The sequence below is a fragment of the Nannobrachium achirus genome (assembly GCF_963921795.1).
Source record: "Nannobrachium achirus genome assembly, chromosome: 11".
NCBI classification, from domain to species: domain Eukaryota; kingdom Metazoa; phylum Chordata; class Actinopteri; order Myctophiformes; family Myctophidae; genus Nannobrachium; species Nannobrachium achirus.
This window is the reverse complement of record NC_137820.1, coordinates 51,317,126-51,329,973: the sequence shown is the minus strand read 5'-3', so window position 1 is coordinate 51,329,973 and position 12,848 is coordinate 51,317,126. Positions and strand designations below refer to the sequence as shown.

At 41.2% G+C, this 12,848-nt stretch overlaps 1 protein-coding gene across 2 annotated transcripts; it reads right to left on the bottom strand.

The window, feature by feature from the left end:
• Positions 1 to 2,616: 2,616 nt before the first annotated feature.
• LOC308293718 (metallophosphoesterase MPPED2-like) lies at positions 2,617 to 12,020 on the bottom strand. 2 transcript variants are annotated; one of them, XM_080736329.1, is made up of 8 exons: positions 11,889 to 12,020; positions 10,258 to 10,385; positions 8,518 to 8,671; positions 7,870 to 8,051; positions 6,843 to 7,068; positions 4,730 to 4,845; positions 3,289 to 3,402; positions 2,617 to 3,165 (listed from the first exon to the last, which is right to left on the bottom strand). In XM_080736329.1, exons 2-8 carry the CDS (start codon positions 10,316 to 10,318, stop codon positions 3,053 to 3,055), a joined length of 966 nt encoding a protein of 321 aa, XP_080592455.1. In that variant the 5' UTR covers positions 10,319 to 10,385; positions 11,889 to 12,020; the 3' UTR covers positions 2,617 to 3,052. The 2 variants fall into 2 exon arrangements, with proteins under 2 accessions (XP_080592455.1, XP_080592456.1); XM_080736330.1 differs by having other exon boundaries at positions 11,932 to 11,988.
• Between the last annotated feature and the right edge of the window lie 828 nt (positions 12,021 to 12,848).

Genomic DNA, 12,848 nt, shown 5'->3' with positions numbered 1-12,848 from the left:
AGAATCCCAAGACTGAAATGTATTTTCAGACCATGTCCCAATATGGGATTTTAGAAACATGGCGCGAGCGGCGCACACCAATATTTGGGGTGTTTCCCTGAAGTTCTGAACTGCCTTCACTGAATGTCTGTGTGTCAATCCATGCTTCATTTTATAGAAGTATCTTCTGAAGTTCTGTTGTATTCTATTGCTAGTCTGGCCAATTCAAATACTCATATCTTGAAATTATAACTGATTTTTAGTTTGGAGATCACTTGACAAGCGCTTTGACCACTTTGTCATTCTTTTGGGAATCCTGTGAAATGTATGGATTAATCGGTTGTGCCATCTACTGTTGGAATCACTTCACTGCACCCTTACAGCAATATTTCACTTTCAAACATGTTTGGGGTTATTTTAACTCTAGCTTTAGTGAATACCCCAGACAGTTTTTAAGTAGTTTGATTCAGTATTTAGATATTTGATATAAATGTCATCACGCCCCCTTCCTATATGAACACATTGTAACTCCAAACTCTATTTTAACCACGTTAGATTAATTGAAAAACCCCATCCTTTGTTCTATCTATCTTCGATAGACAGAAAGCATGATTCAAACATCCTGATTTCATGTCAACAAACTATCATCTGAATATAAATGAACAAATATAACCTAATAAATTATCAAAAATAAATCAAATAAACCTGATGAGTGTTGAACCAGATACATTAAAGCCATCTATCCAAAACCACATAAACATTTAACTTTATTTTTTTTAATTTAAATAGCCGATCTACAAGTTCACAACATGTTGTATAGATCTACAAGCTCACAAGGTGTTGCAATTCAAGCTTGTATTGTTCGTTGTGAACTTGTATTTTTGGATAGTTGAATGTAAAATCCAATATAAACTATGGATTATGACGTGGTTAAAGCAAAAGAAGTCTTCAATTATTAGAGACAAAACAAGAAAAAAGCTATACAAGCTATGATAAATTAACTCATTCATCATTCATAAATGAACAGCACCGAAAGAAAGTTAATCCTTCAATTCCACGTTTCTGTTCACTTGCAAGACTATCCAGTGAGACGTTAGTTTCTGCATTTTAATAAATCTATTTTGCATCGTGGCACCGAGCTGCACAGCCAGGGGCGCTGGAACTCCCAAATCCCAAGGGGAGCTGAGCTTGGAGGAGTTGATGCGTGCGGCCAAAAAATTCACGTTTTTTATCCGGTTTTGGGTTATTTTTATTACGTTTCGGGTGCTTATTCCCCACACAACGGTGTAACAAGGAGCTGTATAGTTACTTGTTATTTTAGCACACCGTGCAACACACAGCACGCACACACACACACACACACACACACACACAGTCACCTATGCACACACTACAAAATCGGGTATTATTTTTGTAACAGTTTTATTCCCCATATACAACGGTGTTAGTTTGCAACAATGAGCCTACAGACAGTTTCTAGTTCTCAAATAAATAGACTTTGGTGTGCCATCAAAGTGGGATTTATTTTAAAACAAAATTTGAATTCGACTTTCCTTCTGACTGGAGGTGGCAAGGTGACCATGTGATTAGGTGACCATGTGATAATCAAACACTTTTTTTCAACATATTTTATTCCCCAAAGTCAAATACATTATTGTTTTAATTGTTAAACACACGTAGCTCTGTGTGTGTGTATATATATGTCACGTTTTTTTTGCGTCTCAGAGAATTAGAGAAACGGAGCGCTTGCCGTGCCGCACGGGGCGGAACAAGCGGTCGCCACAACAACGTCCTCCAGGCGGAGCCACTCGATTGTCCACGACATTGCAAGCGGCGCGAAGGCCAGCGGACCTTGGTCCTGCTCTTCGCCCCCGAGCGCCGCAGGCGCGAGTGGCCGCGAAGAGTGGGCCAGGGCCGCGCGGCCGGCGGAGCGCCGCGCGAGTTACGAAGCCGTGGTGAATGCAATCGTTATATTTATGCCCAGGCCGTAAGGCCTGGGCAAGCCCACGATAAACGCCCTGTCCAAGTGACTACAATGGAGCTAATGGCTAAGCTAAGCTAGGCTAGGCTAGGCTAGTAAATAAAGAAAGAGAGTCGCAAACGAGTGACGTCAGCGCCTTCACTATTGAATGGCTGCGTCGCCATCTGGTGGTGATTAGTGTGTGGTGAACTACAAAACGAGCGCTCTTACCACAGTCTCACTGAGTGACCCAAAATGACTGTAACATATATAGGCCTATAACAAAAAAAGAAAAAAAAAGTTTTTTTTTTCTCTTTTTTTTTCAATTGAAAAAAATATTTTTCTCCTCCCCACCACCAGGGGAGCTGCAGCTCCCTCAGCACCCCACTTCCAGCGCCCCTGTGCACAGCCTCCTTTTTTATCAGTTATATTTCTACCGTGGTCACTGGTCAGCACCTCCTCAATAATGGCGAGTGCTCCTTCTCCTGTGTTTGCCTAAAATCGAATCCATCCATCGGTACAAAATGAGAAATATTAAAAAACAGTTCATTTCACGAATTAAATACTAAATATTTGTTTAGGAAAAAAGTCTTAAGTCTAGACATTTTAAATTCAATCTTCCACTAAGTCACTTCATTTCCCTCTTCACTCAAACAAATTCTACACGTGGTGATAAGAATGCCTGTGCCAAGTAATCAAGAGAACGAATCATTTTACATTTGAGGGTCATCGAGCAGGCAAAGAGGACGGACGTGTTCCTTTTGGGACTGGTCCTGAATTAACCGCTGTTGTGCAATGTAATTTCCTGTCCACTTCCTGCAGACCATTAAATTGCATTAGTTTGTAGGGTTTCCACGGGGATCTTTATCACAGTTCCACAGTCAAAACTTCACAATCCTTGTTTGACAGATACTTCATTTTTTTAAGTGGAGTTTTAAAGGGTCCTTTATCCCTTCAAACTCACCATGTAATAATTTATAAATTATTAGCTTGCGTTATTTGAAGTGTCTCTCAGACGGCGATTCTTCAATTCATTTCCAATTGAGAGAGCTTATTCTCAATTCTCAAAGCCAAACAGTAATATCCTTTAAATGTCTTCAGTGCCTCCTCTTCTTACGTGGGGTTTGGCAGGTCAAACACCAGCGGCGGGTTCATGGGCATGTAGCCTGCTGTACAGGTGCAGGAGTTAATGTAGGTGGTACAGCTGTCAGTCATTATGCCATAACCTGGAAACCAAGAGATGGACAGACACAGGCAAACAAGACAAGCAGACAAACAGTTCATATTAACATCACAAGATGGCTGCCACAGTGTGAAAGATAGGAGGTGTGTGTGCGTGTGTGTCCTACCCTCATGAACCCCTCCAAAGGTGTGGAGTTTTGGTCGTACCCTTCGCTGCAGTGTGTTTAGCAGATCAAGGCAGCCCACCCGCTTCAGATCCCTGGGGACCCAGTCCCTGAAGCCTAATACGCACACACACACAAGATAAAAACAACAAATTAAAAGATTATCATGTTATATGGATGGAACACCAGGTGAGGTGGTGCGCTGAAAACAACCTCACCCTCAACACCTCTAAGACAAAGGAGCTTGTGGTGGACTTCCGGCGGAGCAGAAGAGTGGAACACCCTCCTATCCTCATAGATGGGGTGGAGGTGGAGTGTGTCACTAGCTTCAAGTTCCTGGGGGTCCACATATCTGAGGATCTCTCCTGGAGCCTAAATACATCCTCCCTGGTTAAGAAGGCCCACCAGCGGCTCTTTTTCTTGAGGAGACTGAGGAAAGTCAACCTGTCCCACCTGACGCTGAAAAACTTCTATCGCTGCACCATTGAAAGTACTCTCACCTACTGCATCCCAGCCTGGTATGGTAACTGTACTGTTTTGGAGCGGCAATTACTGCAGAGGGTGGTGAAAACTGCTGAGCGTATTATAGGCTTGCCATTACCAACAATCGAGTCTATTTATAAACAACGCTGCCGGTCTAAGGCCCTAAGCATCATCAAAGATGCCTCCCACCCCAATAACAAACTGTTTCACCCCTCTCGCTCACAGAGGTGAAAGGGCTACAGATGCCTCAATACATCTACGGCTAGATCTAGAAACAGCTTCTTCCCTTCTGTTATCATTCTGTTGAACTCTTAACTCCCCCAGGACACATGAACTCATACACTGACCTTTTATATGACTGTTTTTATTGATACCTGTGTTGCTGCTTTTCACATTGGATTGGTGCCATCAAGTCAATTTCGTTGTGCACTTGTGTAACTTGTGTGCAATGACAAAATAAAATCCATTCCATTCCATTCCATGTTATTCCTCCCTAATGCTGTTAATGCATTGGTGTTGCAGGGGCTGAAAGTAATTGGCAGGCTACCTGAGTGCAGAACAGTGGTGTGTTCTACCGCGATATGTAGTATACGTAGTGTGTGACCTGCAGAAACATTTCGTAGGGAAGTGTGGCTAAAAAAAAAAACATCAGAGAAAGCGTATCTGATACACAGGAGGAGGGGCTGGGGGCTGCATTAAGCACAACCTACCTGCCACACTTCAATAGTAGTTTCATTCGGTGACCACACGTGTGCGCATGCCGTGCGTGAGGGAGGGAATAATCATAGATGTCATCCCAAAAAATCTAGAACACACCACTGGTGCAGAATGTAACTTTGTAGAGATATCATGATTTGTGATAATAAACCATTTCCATTCATCTGTCTACAACACAACAAAGCCAGTGTGTGTGTGTGTGTGTGTGTGTGCGTGCGTGCGTGCGTGCGTGTGTGTTCTCTACCCAGAGGAGGCGTGTGCGTGAGCAGAATGTCAATTCCATCAGGTATGAGGTCCCACTTTTCCAACAAGGGTTGTCCTCTGGGGAGGTTGAAGGCCCAGCCATTATACCATGGAGTCCTGATGGGTGATGGGGGGGGGGGGGTATGTGGGTTTGGGAGAGAGGCAGAGAGATTGAGTGTGTGATCCGTTTCATTCAAATTAATTCAAAGTTATTATCCAATCCAAACAGCTTTATTTATAGAGCACATTTAAAACAACAGTGTTGAAGTGCTGTACACTCAGAAGCAAAGTACTAAATACTAAAGTATAAGAGCAAACAATACACAATAAACAGGACAACATAGACACACATAGTGGAGACAGTAACTCAAACTACTAGTTGTCTCAAAATACTTTATAGAGCAGAGAGAAACCAATCATCTTCATCTCCCCCTTGAGCAATCAATCTGGCAACAGTGGCTAGGAAAAACTCCCCTTGAAGAAACCTGGAGTAGAACCAGGTTCTGGGTGGGCAGCTATCTTGGATTATTTCATTTCCATTCTTTTGTGTCTTTATTGCATGCAGGTCTGGAAACAACTGCTTTAAATGAAAATTGTATCCCTCGTTGACGCTAGTGTTTGTTTTTTAAATGAATTAGACAGAGCTAAATGATAAGGAAGCTATAGGAAGTTAAAGTAATGTGGAAATAACAAACCAACGTGGCATTCTACAGTGATAGAAACCAAACGGACACTGTTGCTCCAACAGTGTACAAATGGTGACATCAACTTGTATATTTCTGATTCTGATAGCACTATTAGACTATTAACTCATTGAATGCCATTTCAAGATGGCCCCCAAGTACCAGACTGCCACTATCCTAGATTTCTAGTGCACGGATCAATTTTTAGTGCACGGATCGTGCACGCCCATGCACCATATATGCATCATATGTGTAGTACTTTTTAACAGCTTTCAAACAAAAAAATCCGCTTGGAAATCCGTTCAGGCCTTCATGAGTTACAAGCCTTCAAAGTCAGACAAAACAAACACTGCCACCTTCCTAAATTTCGAGTGCACGGATCAATCTTTTGTGCACGGATCGTGCACGCCCATGCACCATATATGCATTATATGTGTAGTACTTTTTAAAAGCTTTCAAACAAAAAAATACGCTTGGAAATCCGTTCAGGCCTTCATGAGTTACAAGCCTTCAAAGTCAGACAAAACAGCCATTTTTGACATTTTGAAAGATGTGTTTGTTATGGGGCTAAACATGCAATTTCACAATTGTGATCATGCCTAATACATTTGAGGCATTTTTAGAAATTTTTTTATAAAAAAAAATGTTGAAAAAAAAAAAAAAAAAAAAATTTTTTTTTTTTTTTTCAAAATGGCTTCCAACTCGGGAAACTCGGGCTGTGGCAGCCTGGGAGTACTGCAATAACTCGTGAAACTCGTGCCTTGGCAGTCAATGAGTTAAATGCTAAGCACAAAAAACTCAGAAAATCTTGTAATAAAAACAGCCTGGTCATGAGGGCCAGTGTGAATCTTTACTGATGTATTGTAGTGAGTAGAATCTACTCAGTAGATCCATCCCAGTAGTTGTGGTTCATGATTCAACTGCTCAAGAATGTATTTGGTCTATCAACATCTTTATTTATACTGTAATTAACACTCATACAGTAGGAATTTGTCTAACTAATCAATTAGCAGATAATCTATAACATTGATTGTGCTGCATACAATCAGTTATAGACTAGAAGGTTATATCTAAAGTTTTCAAGAGCCAAACCCTTGGTAGACTACGACCTAGTTTCACGTGGCCTGATTACTATTCCACAATCTCTGAATGCTAGAGTCTGGAACTACACCTCCTGAAAGCCGAGACAGGAAGCTGTCATCTGATTGTCATTTCTGTTCACGAAAATATAGTTTAAAATACCGGTATATTTAAAAAATATATTTAAATTTTCATTTCTACTAAGCACCAAGCTATCATATGCTTTGAATAGTTTGATTTACAGTAGGACACATTTATGCGACCATCATTTTCAGAGTTTCCGCGCTCCAGACTTATGTACTTGAAAAACTGTGGGAGGCAACAGTCAGGCTCGCGAGACTAATGTCTCACCATGGTGTGCCATATATTCGGAAGCCTCTGACGGTGACCTCAGAGTCCTGCAGATAAACACAGTTGGTCAGCAGACCCTTGGCCTCCTGGAAGTCGGCGGGCTGCAGCTTGGACACTGAAGGGAAGCGGTAGTAGTCCTGACGCACCAGTTCACCCAGGAAGGACGGGTCAAAGGTCAACTCGTGGTTTCCTGCTATGACGACCTTAGATTCATAGGGAAGGCTTCCTAACAGGAGAGAGGAAGCAGAGAGGACAGGTGAATGACAAGTTAGTCAGGAAAGGAAAATAAGACGTTTTGGTCTGATGCTATTGAACACTGGGCTTGAATCATATGGAAAGCGTGGAGGAGAGAGAGAGAGAGGAGGAGAGGATTACTGGTTTCGAAGGCATTTGTGCAATCGGCCTCAGGTACTTCTTCAGTGTATGTGTGTGTGTGTGTGTGTGTGTGTGTGTGTGTGTGTGTGTGTGTGTGTGTGTGTGTGTGTGTGTGTGTGTGTGTGTGTGTGTTTGTGTATGCAAGGGTCTTCAACAGGGGGTCTGGGAACCCTAGGGGGTCCTCAGAGTTACTACAGGGGGTCCTCCAAGTCTTTGTGTGATAGGAGATTGTTTTTTCTGCTTTTTTATATTAACCACTTGAACCCTAGCATCCATATTCTGAGAACTTTAGCCAAAAATAGCAGATCTACAAGCTCTATGAGCTTGTAGATCGGCTATTGTCTGCAAAGAGGTTTGGTGTAGTGGAAAAAAAGAGCAGATTAAGTACAGAGTGAAACGGTTCAAGTGTTTAAATATCTGAAAACACAAATTGACATGAATCCAAAATACACTGATGATTGTGCCGTCAAACGATGAAACTATATGGTATCTGTGGTTTGTGGGTTGGGTCCCTGCTTCATCTTTCTCTCGACTAAAGGGTCCTTGGCCTGAAAATGTTGAAGACCCCTGCCCTAGTGTGTGTGTGTGTGTGTGTGTGTGTGTGTGTGTGTGTGTGTGTGTGTGTGTGTGTGTGTGTGTGTGTGTGTGTTACCTAGCCAGTCGTTGAACTTGCGGACCTCAGAGGGCAGGCCCAGCTCTGTGAAGTCTCCAGTGTGCAGCAGAACGTCTCCGTAGGGCATGGTGATGCCCTCTGTCCTGGAGTGGGTGTCTGACATGCACACAAAGCGGGTGTGGCCTGGAGGCTTGGGGGCTTCATGGTCCAGTGGCTCCACCCTGAGGAAGGAAGGGACAAAGACAGGAAGGGACAGTTGTTTGTATTTTTCCTGCATTTTGTTCCTTTTCTTCTATTTCTAGGACTGTGTGTGTGTGTGTGTGTGTGTGTGTGTGTGTGTGTGTGTGTGTGTGTGTGTGTGTGTGTGTGTGTGTGTTAGGGTTGCAACTATCAATTATTTTCGATTATTCTATTGATTCCTTTTTCAACCGAGGAGTGCATTTCAAAAGAATCTAAATCAATGAATCAATAAACCCAGGAGAAGTGCTGACATTTTGAACCACTGAGCAGCCTATTTGCCCAGGGGAGAAATTAGATTTTTTTTACCTTCAGGCAGTACCACCTGTCAACCAGTAATTGTCAAACCAGACCACAGGATAAAGATGTATCCATAGAAAAGCAGGGGGAGACCAAATACTTCACCAAAAAAGTGACATAGTGTAGCTTTGATGTTGTGTGCTTGCTCACATATGAACAGCCGGAGGCTGGAAGCGGTTGTGGTTGATGTTGTAGTAAGTGAAGGCCTGGGACGGGTCAGAGCTCAGCTCATCCACACACACTGACACTTTATCCTGCTTCTTCTGGGAGCCATAGTCTGCCTCAGGCTCCTGGTCCTCTGATGCTGGAAGCATGTGATGAGAACTGTTTTAGCTATAGCAACACAGGTTTTTTCAGAAAACAGTGGTTCTATTTTTTTTAATTTTTCTATTTATTTTTTTCATATTTGATCATATTTAACCTTGAAAGTGTTTGAATAATAATAATAAAATGAATACTTTTGAATTATCTTCTGGGGTCCCCCCGGCAAGGGTTGTCACGATTATGACATTTTACATGACGATTAATTGTCACTCAAATAATTGCGATTAACGATTTAATTGTGTTTTTGTCGTTGACAATTACATTTCTGTTTGGCTTTGAAGTTGCACATGGTAGATATGACACATAATCTAAATATACAAAGAAATTACTGACATATTTGACAACTTTATACTGTACTTAAAAAAGAACATTGATAGTGGAAATAGCCGATCTACAATCTCACAACGCGTCGCGATGCGTTGTGAGCTTGTAGATCTGCTATTTCCACTATTCTTTTCCTAACAAAAACATTGAACACATGAACATTTTTCAACATGGAAACGATTATGACCATTATGAAAAATAATCGCGATTATGTCAAATAATTGGGACAGCCCTACCCCCAGCACAAAACATTTTCCGGTGTGGGTCTGGGGTCCGCAGCCAAATAAATTTGGGGGTCCTTGGCACAAAAAAAAAAAAAAAAAAAAAAAAAAAAAACGTTTTAGAGCTACTCAGTTCAGTTCAGTTCAGTTCAGCACATGCACTCATGTAGGGCATGTAATGATCATGACATTTTAGATGATTTAGACTAATAGTCTAATTGACGATTAGTTGTCACACAAATAATTGTGATTAATGATTTAATTGGCTTTTTGGCATTGAACATTTTAACATATCAATACAAATTACAATTGTCATTTAGGCTTTGTAAACAAAAAAAAATCACATTTCAGATCTGACATAAAAGCAGTGACTTAGATTCACTGCAAATAAGAAAACCTATAAGCAAAATAAATAATGTAAAAGTACTTATGGCCAAACTAGCATTCCTTGCCCATTTACTTTAAAAAATGTGAGGAAATGTTTAAACATTTCAGAACATTTTTGAACCACATTTTTGTTATTTTATAAAGACATGAATGATGCTTGTAATGTTTCTTAAAGGACAATGATTCCACTCAAATCAAGAGGACATGTAGATATTCAGTTATTTTCAACATGCCATTCATCCATTCGTAGTTTTGAGGCCCACCTAATCAACAATGTATGACAAATAGCTCATTATAAGTTGAGTACCTACATACAGAAGGCAGGAACCAACTCCTTATGTGATTCTTATTGATTCCTTCTTTACCACTTCTTTTCATAGAGCGTGGTGCTTTTCCATGAATTGTTAATGCCAAAATATCCATGTTCCTTGTCTGATGTGTGGATTTAACATTAGGAAGGGATGCATTTACTAAGTTGTGTTAATGGATTTGTGCAATAGATATATATACAGGAGAGTACCAATCTATGGCAGCGCCAACCTGTCTGTTTACAAACTAGCTGATATTTTGCGATTTTACGTTTTCATGTCAGGTTGTATCATGCCAGCTTTGCTGACTCCCACAATGTACTGACCTTGGCTGTAGGGCTGGGGCAGAGGAGAGGGCTGAGCCCTGCTCCTGAGGGCCATCCTCATGGATTCAATTCAGCAGCATCACAGCCGCCACCAACCTGCAGACCAGTGGCAACTTGGGGCCATCCTCCTGACATGCTCACAAACACAAACATACATCAAACTCCTGCAATCTTTTACTCAACAAACTCACTGGCTTGCATTATTTCTCTCTCTCACTCGCTCACACACGCGCGCATGCGCGCGCGCACACACACACACACACACACACACACACACACACACACACACACACACACACACACACGCACACACACACACACACAATTCCCCGTCACCTTTGTGCCTAGTGCTTCAGGCGCCACATAGGCTCTGATGCCTGACAGCACGCCTCGGGTTCAAGTCCCGATCTCGACAGCCTTTGCTGCATGTCACTCCCCAGTCCCCATCTCTCTCTCCCTGTTTCCTGTCTACCTATTAATGTACTATCAATAAAGGCAAAAAGACCCAAAACATAATTTTACTGAGAGAAGGAGCGTTCTTCCTTATCTTGGTCTGCATAACCTTGACTTGGACCAAGACTGTCAGGGAATAATTGTATCGAGTCTGACAATTGTGTATCTCTGTCAAATGTCAGGCTCCATAAAAGACATCTCTGACTGACAGTCTTGGTCCAAGGCTACCTGATCCATATTGCTTCCTCCTGTCACCGTATCGTTGTAACAACTTGATAAATAACCACATAATCCAGTGGTTTTCAACCAGTGGTCTGGGGTTACAGCCTGGTGGTCCCCGGGTCCCCATTTAGAGACCTGGTGGTCTCTAAATGATGGAGACTTGGAGAGTAACCAAATGAAACCTAATGTACCCATAAGGTTCCATTTGGTTTCATGTTACACTCTCAAGAGATAATGTATTGTTAAACACCTACTTAATTTGCAACATACACAATTATAGAATGTATATGTATTTTTATTATTATGTTTTACCTGTCATCAGTCCTAATATGGTAACAATAGAGCATCGCAGCGGAAGTGGATTCCTGGGGTCACTTAATATTCCCCATTCATTTTCGCCATAGACTTTTACAAAAATATTTATAACAATTATAAGCCTCGAACCAAGCCATCCAGGATGGAGGTGAATCATGACCATATAACCTTTTTTTCTATGAAAAGAACATTTTGAAAATCGCTAAACAAAGGGTAGTTATTAAATGTAGTATATCAAATAATGTAATATTAAAATATGTTCTCACATAGGATCAAAGGTTATATGATCATGATTCACCACCATCCTGGATGGCTTGGTTCGAGGCTTAACATAATTGTTATAAATATATTTGTAAAGGTCTATGGCGAAAATGAATGGGGAATATTAAGTGACCCCAGGAATCCACTTCCGCTGCGATGCTCTATACATCTATACAGCATGTGATTGTGATTGTGGATAAAATCTTATGCAACGCTAACAAAAAATATAGGTTATATTCTAGGTTTTGAGAGGCTATACATCTCATCAATGGTGGTCAAGCAGATGCCGAATAAATAATGGGCCTTGATATGAAAGATGTTGAAAGCCACTGTTGTAACACAACATGATAATAAGCACAGAAGAATCCAACATAACCTACTGTATGTGGGTGATTTCTCCTGCACCGCATCATCATCCCTTACCCGCAGATATAATCTATCTCTGTGCTCTGTTGATAACTGGAAAGACAAGACGTTCTCTGGGTGTGGACGGTGTTGGTTTGCTGGTCGCGTAATGCAAAAAAGACTGTCTAAAAATAATGACAGCGTTGACCGTTTTGTTTTGTGTTGTCTTTTTTGCTTCCGTAGTCGCGCGTGCCAATAAAAAGAACAGATCTACAAGCTAACAACGCGTCGTGATGCTACGCGTTGTTAGCTTGTAGATCTGCTCTTTTGGCCAGGGACGCCCTCTGTAACCGGTCTCCAACTTCCTGTACGTGGTTTTCAAAATAAGAGATCCTAATGAAAACCTATTTAAACCATAGTTACAGATTGGACAACTAAAACACTGGGCGAAAATAACAAGGTAGGAAAGTGATATTGTGTTGATGAAATAAGTGTAAAATATCTCTATATTCTGTAATAATTGTTACACGAGTGTTTGTTCAATAATATAGGTATAACACAGTGGTTTTCAACCAGTGGTCCTTGAGGGGGTTCCAGGTGGTCCCCAGCTAAATGATAGAGACTTAACTCCTGGGAGCAGGGTCATTTGGTTTCATTTTACGCTCTCAAGAGTTACATTTTTGTTAAATATCTGCATTACTAAGAATTTAGGTTATTTTGATCAACGTTGGCCTGTTGTGTTATCTCTCCTATGGTATTACCACATCAATACAGCTCTACAGGGCTAAATCTCATCAAATGGTGGTCTGTGGCTCAAATGCAGGATAAATAATGGACCTTGATATGAAAAGGGTTGAACCACTTATATAACAGGATTGTCCCTGTCTCTCCAGCTCTTCTTTTTTTTTTTTTTTTTTTACCAATTTGATCAGGAGGGAGAACTCACATGATGCAGGATAAACATGTGAGCAAAATTGCAACTGGAACACTAGTTG

Coding starts and splice junctions, on each gene's coding strand:
- LOC308293718 (XM_080736329.1), bottom strand. CDS start 10,318: ATGAGGATGGCCCTCAGGAGCAGGGCTCAGCCCTCTCCTCTGCCCCAG. Junction 8,672..10,257: donor GCCCCAGCCCTACAGCCAAG/GTCAGTACATTG, acceptor ACATGCTTCCAG/CATCAGAGGACCAGGAGCCT. Junction 8,052..8,517: donor CAGCCTCCGGCTGTTCATAT/GTGAGCAAGCAC, acceptor TTCCTTCCTCAG/GGTGGAGCCACTGGACCATG.